The sequence below is a fragment of the Haliotis cracherodii genome, unplaced genomic scaffold (genome assembly GCF_022045235.1).
Source record: "Haliotis cracherodii isolate W230 unplaced genomic scaffold, xgHalCrac1.p SCAF_1, whole genome shotgun sequence".
Classification (NCBI taxonomy): domain Eukaryota; kingdom Metazoa; phylum Mollusca; class Gastropoda; order Lepetellida; family Haliotidae; genus Haliotis; species Haliotis cracherodii.
In genome coordinates this window covers 491,475-503,030 of record NW_027266264.1, presented here as the reverse complement: position 1 = coordinate 503,030, position 11,556 = coordinate 491,475, and the positions used below count along the sequence as shown (strand labels likewise).

The following is an 11,556-nucleotide window of genomic DNA, read 5'->3' as shown; positions in this document are numbered from 1 at the left end:
TGCTGCGTCGGGTGAGTGCTGTGGGTGTCCCGTGCAGGTACTCGCCTGAGATCGTGCTCAGTGTCCACCCACCCTGAATCACAGAAACTTTCCACATGCGGACTTTCCTGGTTTGTCTCTGGAAGATGACGGTAAGTGATGTGATGTTTGCCGGGTGGCGTGTGCACACGTGTTGGTGGGTCGACCTTCATTCTTCCCTGTAGATAGTGTAACCTGTGGATGTCCATACAGTTTATTGCGCAGCTTTATGGAGGGAGACTGCCCTGCTTGGCTTGACACGTGTGCCATTTGTTGATGAAGGAGGACGCACACAGAGCCTATATAACACAACTTATATTGACATAGTAATAGTTTACCACTAATAAGATATGGATATTAGTATCTGACGCTACAGGGGGAGATGTGTGTTCAGATTTCATTATAGTTGTAGCTACAGTGTGTACAATGTATTCTTACTTCACAGTATTGGAAGCTGCATGATGTGGCGTGTGTTCAGACATGGGAGCATTTGTATATTCAGGGTGTGACGTTTGTTCAGACATGGTAGTATTTGTATATTCAGGGTGTGACGTTTGTTCAGACTGAGTAGTATTTGTATATTCAGGGTGTGACGTGTGTTCAGACATGGTAGTATTTGTATATTCAGGGTATGGCGTGTGTTCAGATCTAGTAGTATTTGTATATTCAGGTTGTGACTTCAGTTCCGGTAGTAATTGTATATTCAGGGTGTGACGTTTGTTCAGACCTGATAGCATTTTAACTAAGTGATGGGACAGTTATACATAATTGTTCGAAATACACAATTCGCACACAACATGAGAAACTTGATCAATGTAAACATATGTATGTCAATGACACGGGATGTTAAGTCATATATATCAACTATCGCAAGACAAGGCCCAAGAAAGAAGGAAGATGTATGTGGCTCACATTCTTATTGCACTTTTAGAGGAAATGTATTTGCTAATTTATTACTATAACAGCCATTTTGATTATTGCAAAAGTATTTGCAATGCAGGTTTTGTTGACAGAGAATGTAGTTCCTATGGAGTATTATTGGTGCAGCAGGGGACGTGCGCTTGTGCACTTATAAGTATCAAACACAATGATGTACACGTGTTATAAGTATTCCAGCTGATTACATCGAACACAGTAATGTACATGTGTTATAAGTATTTCAGCTTATTACATCCAACACAGTAATGTACATGTGTTATAAGTATTCCAGCTGATTACATCCAACACAGTAATGTACATGTGTTATAAGTATTCCAGCTGATTACATCGAACAAAATGATGTACATGTGTTATAAGTATTCCAGCTGATTACATCGAACACAGAAATGTACATGTGTTATAAGTATTCCAGCTGATTACATCGAACACAATGATGTACATGTGTTTTAAGTATTCCAGCTGATTACATCCAACACAATGATGTACATGTGTTATAAGTATTCCAGCTGATGACATCGAACACAATGATGTACATGTGTTATAAGTATTCCAGCTGATTACATCGAACACAATGATGTACATGTGTTATAAGTATTCCAGCTGATTACATCCAACACTATGATGTACATGTGTTATAAGTATTCCAGCTGATTACATCCAACACAATGATGTACATGTGTTATAAGTATTCCAGCTGATTACATCGAACACAATAATGTACATGTGTTATAAGTATTTCAGCTTATTACATCGAACACAGTAATGTACATGTGTTATAAGTATTCCAGCTGATTACATCCAACACAATGATGTACATGTGTTATAAGTATTCCAGCTGATTACATCCAACACAATGATGTACATGTGTTATAAGTATTCCAGCTGATGACATCGAACACAATGATGTACATGTGTTATAAGTATTCCAGCTGATTACATCGAACACAATGATGTACATGTGTTATAAGTATTCCAGCTGATTACATCCAACACTATGATGTACATGTGTTATAAGTATTCCAGCTGATTACATCGAAAACAGTAATGTACATGTGTTATAAGTATTCCAGCTGATTACATCCAACACAATGATGTACATGTGTTATAAGTATTCCAGCTGATTACATCCAACACAGTAATGTACATGTGTTATAAGTATTCCAGCTGATTACATCCAACACAGTAATGTACATGTGTTATAAGTATTTCAGCTTATTACATCCAACACAGTAATGTACATGTGTTATAAGTATTCCAGCTGATTACATCCAACACAATGATGTACATGTGTTATAAGTATTTCAGCTGATTACATCCAACACAATGATGTACATGTGTTATAAGTATTCCAGCTGATTACATCGAACACAATGATGTACATGTGTTATAAGTATTCTAGCTGATTACATCGAACACAATGATGTACATGTGTTATAAGTATCCCAGCTGATTACATCCAACACAGTAATGTACATGTGTTATACGTATTCCAGCTGATTACATCCAACACAGTAATGTACATGTGTTATAAGTATTCCAGCTGATTACATCCAACACAGTAATGTACATGTGTTATAAGTATTCTAGCTGATTACATCGAACACAATGATGTACATGTGTTATAAGTATTCCAGCTGATTACATCCAACACAGTAATGTACATGTGTTATAAGTATTCTAGCTGATTACATCCAACACGATGATGTACATGTGTTATAAGTATTCCAGCTGATTACATCCAACACAGTAATGTACATGTGTTATAAGTATTCTAGCTGATTACATCCAACACGATGATGTACATGTGTTATAAGTATTCCAGCTGATTACATCCAACACAATGATGTACATGTGTTATAAGTATTCCAGCTCCAGTCTGTCGTAGTCACACAGACACTTACGACACGCTAGCCATGTATCCGCGACGTCTCATTGTCGACGAAGAACGTTGTGGAACGCGCAGATACTACGCAGATAGAGAAGTATAGGTGACAGGAGATCAGTGGGACTGGACCGAAGTCCACTTCGCAGTGGGAGAAGCAACTTACCTGTGCAACTTACCCTGACATACCTAGGTGGTAAACAGAGAAGGAAACAGACAGCGGAAAGGTAACTCGGGGAGACAACAAGCTAACAGAACCAGCAGCACGAAAAGGTCCTTAGTGAGAGGACAATTGGGGGCCAGAGTTGAGATCCAGAACCATTTGTACCAGTAAATAAACACTCTTCCTCAACAATGAAACGTGTTGTGTTACAGCCGCGATCAAGCTTTGTATGTTAAAATTACTTGAGTATATATTTATAAACTATCGATTTACGAACTCATTATATTTCATTCTACCATGAATTTGGAATTTACTCGATTCTGATTGGTCAAACAGAGGCTATTAAATCACAATAACCCCCCTCTGATTGAAACAGCTGGTTTGACGGCCGCATCATCTCGGAAGCTAATAATCATAGAATAGTGCTATTTTCAGTCATTGTCGGTAGGCATATTTTAATAATTATATCTACAATTACAGGTTACAAAATGCGCAAATGCGGATACTTAAATATTCAAAGGATGTGTGGCAATACATTTCCTGCAGAAAACACGACAGAAATCTACAAAGGGAATGTATTTACGTTTTGGAGACAACAGAGAGCTTGGAATTTTGGCGCTTTTCGATATACGACTGTGACGTCATATCTTTTGTGTCACAATGAGCGATATGACGTCATAAAGGTGACGCGCGATGTAGAGAGCCTTGCAATGCTTGCTTTGTTTTCTGTAGGGATTTCAACCTCAAGTTAGTTTATCAAGTTGCCGCGCTTGTATGCCTTCAATGCCTGTCATATGTTCAACTATAACGGTGTAAATGTAACCTTGGTTGTGTTGGCCGATAGTGGAGTAGGTGATCTACTGGCCAAATAATCACAAACAGCTGTGGGGGGTGAGGCTGATGACGTTTAATTCATTATCGGTACGAATGTACGTACTTAATTCAGTCTGAAACAATAAAAGTACAACATAAGCAAATGTAACATAGAAATAAATATATACAATCCGTTATAGTTACTCTTTTAATTTCTAAAATATAGATATCACTTCCATTAAAATGAATAGCGTTTACTTTACATTACACAATACATCAGACGTATCCGCACAATACATCAATACACAGATACAAAATATATGATAATTAAGTGATAATGAAGATAACATACCAGATAGGTTAAACCTGAACTGGTAATACCGTGACAATGAGTGTACGGTGAACGTTGCTACTGAGAAATCTGCATAATAAAGAAATACAAATGCAGAATACTATATACAAGTGATATCCTATGGTAAAATAGTGTATAAAAATATATAGTACAACAGCCACTCATTTTCAGACATACAGCACAACAACATACACTTGCACTTACCAACATACATCAATCATACAGACATACATTTACTTTCCATTATTGTCCAGAGGGGCTTATATTACTTAGTTTATATATACATATTTAGGTTTTGTGTTTAATACCGTTTTATACAGATAATAACTACTCACTGAAATGTAAGTTCATCAAGCACTATAAATATATACAAGATGCATTATGTTTCTAATAAATCAAATTAAGAATGCATTCTACAATATATATAATTTTTAATCGCAATAATTAGAAAACATCCATATATACAACATCATAAAATAAATAATCAACTAACATTAAATATGAATAAATCCCTCTACAAATCCAAATCCTCACATAGAAATGAATGTGGCAATAAATCTCGCTGAGTCTTTCCTTGAGGTGACAATAGCAACTGATTTTGTAAAATTCAACAACAAACATTGTTGTAGCTATGGCCAGCTTGGCCTATCAACAAGACAATAGACTGGGGCCGGGGCGCGCTGGGGCAAAGAGTGCTGTAAGTCAAAAGCATGCAGTGTGACAATTAGTGGAAGTTAGGCTGAGAGTAAGCTTACTTAATGTTACAGAGCTATGGAATGAATGTTTAAGGTATAAAATACTAAGGTATAAAACATAACTAATATTATAACTATGAATACACAATGCCATTTAGAAAGTGGTCAAATGTAACTAATGTTATATTTGGGATATTTGGGAGCCGTGCCAATTTACACCTGTCAGGGGGGTACTCAAAGTACGTGATCTAGACTACCAGTCGTCGGACTTCCATTTTTGTGGAAGCCTCGGTGGCTGAGTGGGTTAGATCGCTGACTTTGTGTGCTGGCGATTAGGTGCCTCACCCTGGCAGGTGTAGGTTCGAATCCCGGACGGGACTCAACCCAAAAAAGTACTAGAATCTGTACTTTACTAAGAAAGTGTTATCCCAAATATAACATCTGTCACATTTGACCACTTTCTAAATGGCATTGTGTATTCATAGCTTTCGGACATGGGAGCCGTGCCAATTTACACTTGTCAGGGGGTACTCAAAGTACGTGATCTAGACTACCAGTTGTCGGACTTCCATTTTTGTGGAAGCCTCGGTGGCTGAGTGGGTTAGATCGCTGACTTTGTGTGCTGGCGATTAGGTGCCTCACCCTGGCAGGTGTAGGTTCGAATCCCGGACGGGACTCAACCCAAAAAAGTACTAGAATCTGTACTTTACTAAGAAAGTGTTATCCCAAATATAACATCTGTCACATTTGACCACTTTCTAAATGGCATTGTGTATTCATAGCTTTCGGCCATGGGAGCCGTGCCAATTTACATTTGTCAGGGGGTACTCAAAGTACGTAATCTAGACTACCAGTTGTCGGACTTCCATTTTTGTGGAAGCCTCGGTGGCTGAGTGGGTTAGATCGCTGACTTTGTGTGCTGGCGATTAGGTGCCTCACCCTGGCAGGTGTAGGTTCGAATCCCGGACGGGACTCAACCCCAAAAAAGTACTAGAATCTGTACTTTACTAAGAAAGTGTTATCCCAAATATAACATTAGTTAATATTATAACTAATAATATATTCTTATCATGTAAACATCGTAATAAACTAATCAATTAAAATGGTAACAAGGCCATATAACCTTACTACTTACTAATAAATCTTAATTTAAATCTTAAACAAACTGCTTGAGTTTATACAGCGCCATAATTTATTTTCGGTGATTCCGTTATTCAGATCGATAACCCACTCAAAACACTGAACTCAACCCTTGCCGCTTCACTCAGTATATTTGCTAACGCCAAAGAGTTCGCGTTTTATTTAATAATGGTAGAATGGAGATAAACATACTGTGTTTTCAATGTAGAGCTAGGTTACCTGTAGATTTAACCGCGCTAAATTTAACATTTGAAACCTCACGCTGCGCGTTCGGTTCCAAATTCAATTTAGCGGGGTTAAATCTACAGGTAACCTAGTTCTACATTGAAAACACAGTATGTTTATCTCCTAATTCAAACTATGAACTAGCGCTAAGTAATTTTCCCGTCCAAAGTTATGTACACACCATGCCACGGTCGGGGCCGTTATCAGTGACGCCATGGCGACGTCGGCGACCATGTCACAAGTAAACTTTCAACCCGGATTGTGCATACCTGACTGACACAGGGTCGCCTGTGTTACTTACTATTGGAGATTAACGTGCGCTTTGCGACATTATGCGTATTTCACACACGGAGTCGCCTGTGTTGGTGTGAACGTGGGTCCTGGTCCTGATGTGTCCGTGGATCCTGGTCCAACACCCTGTGAAGTCCACTTCAACTGCAGGCCCAGATAAAACGGAGGCAGATTGACTGAAATTATGCAGGTAAGTGGGTTTGTCATAATCAGTGATCATGCAAACATTCTTTATTGCCAGCTGTTGAAAATGTCTCAATAAACACCAGACGTGAGTTTAAACCCAAAATAACTTTGATATGAAACTCAAATCTCGGTCTTCATAACGAGACGTTCGTCGCCATATCTTCCAACACGTGGCCCAGATACTTGTCGAGAAGATAAAGTTATATAGTTATCTTTGGAAATACTTGCTGGCATATGTACATTCCCGCATGTCTCTCTGTATCTCTATGTCTCTGGTGTCTTTGTGTCTCCGTGTCTTTGGTGTCTCTGGTGTCTCCGCGTACCTCTATAACTGGTGTATCTGTGTATCCACGTGACTCTGGTGTTTCTGTGTATCTGGTGTCTCTATGTCACTGGTGCCTCTGGGACTCTGGTGTCTCTGTGTATCTGGTGTCTCTGTGTCACTGGTGCCACTGTGACTGGTGTCTCTGTGTCTCTGGTGTCTCTGTTTAACTGGTGTCTCTGTGTCTCTGGTGTCTCTGTTTAACTGGTGTCTCTGTTTAACTGGTGTCTCAGGTGTCTCTGTTTAACTGGTGTCTCTGTTTAACTTGTGTCTGTGGAGTCTCTGGTGTCTTTTTGACTCTGGTGTTTCTGTGTCGCGGGTGTCTCTGTTTAACTGGTGTCTCTGTTCAACTTGTGTCTCTGTTCAACTTGTGTCTCTGTTCAACTTGGGTCTCTGTTTAACTGGTGTCTTTGGTGTCTTTTTGACTCTGATGTTTCTGTGTCTCTGGTGTCTCTGTTTAACTGGTGTCTCTGTGACGCAGGTGTCTTTGTTTAAATGGTGTCTCTGGTGTCTCTATGTCTCTGGTGTCTCTGTGACGCTGGTTTCTCTGTTTAACTGGTGTCTCTGTTTAACTGGCGTCTCTGGTGTCTCTGTTTAACTGGTGTCTCTATGTCTCTGGTGTCTTTTTGACTCTGGTGTTTCTGTGTCTCTGGTGTCTCTGTTTAACTGGTGTCTCTGTGTCTCTGTTTAACTGGTGTCTCTGGCGTCTCGGTGTCTCTGTGACTCTGGTGTCTCTGTGTCTTTGGTGTGTCTGCATACCTGTGTCACCGGTGTCTTTGTGACTCTGGTGTCTTTGTGACTCTGGTGTCTCAGTGTCTCTGGTGTTTCTGTGTCTCGATGACTCTGTTTAACTGGTGTTTCTGTTTCTCTGTGACTCTGGTGTTTCTGTGTCTTTGGTGTCTCTGTTTAACTGGTGTCTCTGTGTCTCTGTGTCACTGGTGTCTGTGGCGTCTCTGTGACTCTGGTGTCTCTGTGTCTCTGGTGTCTCTCTGTCTTTGGTGTCTCTGCATACCTGTGTCACTGGTGTCTTTGTTACTCTGGTGTCTCTGTGACTCTGGTGTTTCTGTGTCTCTGGTGTGTCTGTTTAACTGGTGTCTCTGTGTGTCTGTTTAACTGGTGTCTCTGTGTCTCTGGTGTCTCTGTGTCTCTGGTGTCTCTGCATACCTGTGTCACTGGTGTCTTTGTGACTCTGGTGTCTCTGTGACTCTAGTGTCTCTGTGTCTCTGGTGTCTCTGTTTAACTGGTGTCTCTGTGTCTCTGTGACTCTGGTTTTTCTGTGTCTCTGGTGTCTCTGTTTAACTGGTGTCTCTGTGTCTCTGTGACTCTGGTGTTTCTGTGTCTCTGATGTCTCTGTTTAACTGGTGTGTCTGTGTCTCTGTGACTCTGGTGTTTCTGTGTCTCTGGTGTCTCTGTTTAACTGGTGTCTCTGTATCTCTGTGTCTCTGTGTCACTGGTGTCTCTGGCGTCTCTGTGACTCTGGTGTTTCTGTGTCTCTGGTGTCTCTGTCTCTGTGTCTCTGTTTAACTGGTGTCTCTGTGTCTCTGTGTCTTTAGTGTCTCTGCATACCTGTGTCACTGGTGTCTTTGTGACTCTGGTGTCTCTGTGACTCTGGTGTTTTTGTGTCTCTGGTGTCACTGTTTAACTGGTGTCTCTGTGTCTCTGTGACTCTGGTGTCTTTGTGACTCTGGTGTCTCTGTGTCACTGGTGTCTCTGCATACCTGTGTCACCGGTGTCTTTGTGACTCTGGTGTCTCTGTGACTCTGGTGTCTCTGTGACTCTGGTGTCTCTGTGTCTTTGGTGTCTCTGCATACCTGTGTCATTGGTGTCTTTGTGACTCTGGTGTCTCTGTGTCTCTGTTGTCTCTGTGTCTTTGGTGTCTCTGCATACCCGTGTCACTGGTGTCTTTGTGACTCTGGTGTCTCTGTAACTCTGGTGTTTCTGTGTATCTGGTGTCTCTTCATACCCGTGTCACTGGTGTCTTTGTGACTCTGGTGTCTCTGTAACTCTGGTGTCTCTGGTGTCTCTGCATACCCGTGTCACTGGTGTCTTTGTGTCTCTAGTGTCTCTGTGACTCTGGTGTTTCTGTGTATCTGGTGTCTCTGTGACTCTGGTGTTTCTGTGTCTCTGTGTCTCTGTGTCTCTGGTGTTTCTGTGACTCTGGTGTTTCTGTGTATCTGGTATCTCTGGTGTCTCTGTGACTCTGGTGTTTCTGTGTCTCTGTGACGCTGGTGTTTTTTTTACTCTGGTGTCTCTGTGACTCTGGTGTCTCTGTGTCTCTGGTGTCTCTGCATACCTGTGTCACTGGTGTCTTTGTGTCTCTGGTGTCTTTGTGACTCTGGTGTTTATGTGTCTCTGGTGTCTCTGTTTAACTGGTGTCTCTGTGTCTCTGTGACTCTGGTGTTTCTGTGACTCTGGTGTCTCTGTGTCTTTGGTGTCTCTGCATACCTGTGTCATTGGTGTCTTTGTGACTCTGGTGTCTCTGTGACTCTGGTGTCTCTGTGTCTCTGTGTCTCTGTTGTCTCTGTGTCTTTGGTGTCTCTGCATACCCGTGTCACTGGTGTCTTTGTGACTCTGGTGTCTCTCTGACTCTGGTGTTTCTGTGTCTCTGGTGTCTCTGTTAAACTGGTGTCTCTGTGTCTCAGGTGTTTCTGTGTCTCTGGTGTCTCTGTTAAACTGGTGTCTCTGTGTCTCTGTGACTCTGGTGTTTCTGTGTCTCTGGTGTCTCCGTTTAACTGGTGTCTCTGTGTCTCTGTGTCACTGGTGTCTGTGGCGTCTCTGTGACTCTGGTGTCTCTGTGTCTCTGGTGTCCCTGTGTCTCTGTGACTCTGATGTCTCTGTGTCATTGGTGTCTCTGCATACCCGTGTCACTGGTGTCTTTGTGACTCTGGTGTCTTTGTGACTCTGGTGTCTCTGTGTCTCTGGTGTCTCTGTGTCTTTGGTGTCTCTGCATACTTGTGTCACTGGTGTCTTTGTGACTCTGGTGTCTCTGTAACTCTGGTGTTTCTGTGTCTCTGGTGTCTCTGTTTAACTGGTGTCTCTGTGTCTCTGTGACTCTGGTGTCTCTGTGTCTCTGTGATTCTGTTTAACTGGTGTCTATGTGTCTCTGTTTAACTGGTGTCTCTGTGTCTCTGGTGTCTCTGTATACCTGTGTCACTGGTGTCTTTGTGACTCTGGTGTCTCTGTAACTCTGGTGTTTCTGTGTCTCTGGTGTCTCTGTTTAACTGGTGTCTCTGTGTCTCTGTGACTCTGGTGTCTCTGTGTCTCTGCGACTCTGTTTAACTGGTGTCTCTGTGTCTCTGTTTAACTGGTGTTTCTGGTGTCTCTGTGTCTCTGGTGTCTCTGTATACCTGTGTCACTGGTGTCTTTGTGACTCTGGTGTCTCTGTGTCTCTGGTTTCTCTGTGTCTTTGTGTCTCTGGTGTCTCTGCATACCTGTGTCACTGGTGTCTTTGTGTCTCTGGTGTCTCTGTGACTCTGGTGTCTCTGTGTCTCTAGGTCTCTGCATACCTGTGTCACTGGTGTCTTTGTGTCTCTGGTGTCTTTGTGACTCTTGTGTTTCTGTGTCTCTGGTGTCTCTGTTTAACTGGTGTCTCTGTGTCTCTGTGACTCTGGTGTTTCTGTGTCTCTGTGACTCTGGTGTTTCTGTGTCTCTGTGTCTCTTGTGTCTCTGTGACTCTGGTTTTTATGTGTCTCTGTGTCTCTGGTGTCTTTGTGACTATAGTGTCTCTGTGACTCTGGTGTTTCTGTGTATCTGGTGTCTCTGTGACTCTGGTGTTTCTGTATCTCTGTGTCTCTGGTGTTTCTGTGACTCTGGTGTTTCTGTGTCTCTGTGACGCTGGTGTTTTTTTTACTTTGGTATCTCTGTGACTCTGGTGTCTCTGTGTCTCTGGTGTCTCTGCATACCCGTGTCACTGGTGTCTTTGTGTCTCTGGTGTCTTTGTGACTCCGGTGTTTATGTGTCTCTTGTGTTTCTGTTTAACTGGTGTCTCTGTGTCTCTGTGACTCTGGTGTTTCTGTGACTCTGGTGTCTCTGTGACTCTGGTGTCTCTGGTGTCTCTGGTGTCCCTGTGGCTCTGTGACTCTGGTGTCTCTGTGTCTCTGTGACGCTGGTGTCCTTTTGACTCTGGTGTATGTGCACATATTCCTATTTCATAATTAACAAACATTGTTTAAACCAAACACCCCAAGTATCAGCATAGAATCCGGGCATTGTGTCCGAACAGGGTTAATGTATCCTAACAACAAAGGCTCTTCAGGGATGCAATTAACAAGGTTTTTGCAAGTTCAATCTATTTCGTTTCCATCCATTCATTTATGGGGACGATACAATAAGGTAATAATACCACATGTCGTATTTCATTTTCCGAAGGCAATTTGTATTTCAAACGTTTCTTTATGCAATTAGTAAAGTAAAACTTCGAAACATTTTTGTGAAGCTCAGAGGGGGTCTACTACGGATGAGAAATAATGAACACAGGTGGTAAACAGATCAATGTATGCATGAAAAACTGTCCTACACGTGATCGAGGCG

At 41.8% G+C, this 11,556-nt stretch overlaps 2 protein-coding genes across 3 annotated transcripts in view; both read left to right on the top strand.

The window, feature by feature from the left end:
* Positions 1–11,556, top strand: part of LOC139458529 (beta-1,4-galactosyltransferase 4-like) — a 72,342-nt gene continuing 60,786 nt past the window's right edge. The window contains exon 1 of the mRNA XM_071239966.1: positions 1–131. Coding sequence (XP_071096067.1) covers positions 96–131 — 36 coding nt within the window. The 5' untranslated portion in view covers positions 1–95. The remainder of the gene's footprint in view (positions 132–11,556) is intronic.
* The window catches only part of LOC139470999 (beta-1,4-N-acetylgalactosaminyltransferase bre-4-like), a 37,939-nt gene continuing 32,903 nt past the window's right edge, over positions 6,521–11,556 (top strand). For both annotated transcript variants that reach the window (XR_011653816.1, XM_071253310.1), the window contains exon 1: positions 6,521–6,708. Coding sequence is in view for 1 of the 2 variants with exons in the window: in XM_071253310.1 (XP_071109411.1) it covers positions 6,703–6,708 (6 nt within the window). In the remaining variant the exon portion in view is untranslated. The remainder of the gene's footprint in view (positions 6,709–11,556) is intronic.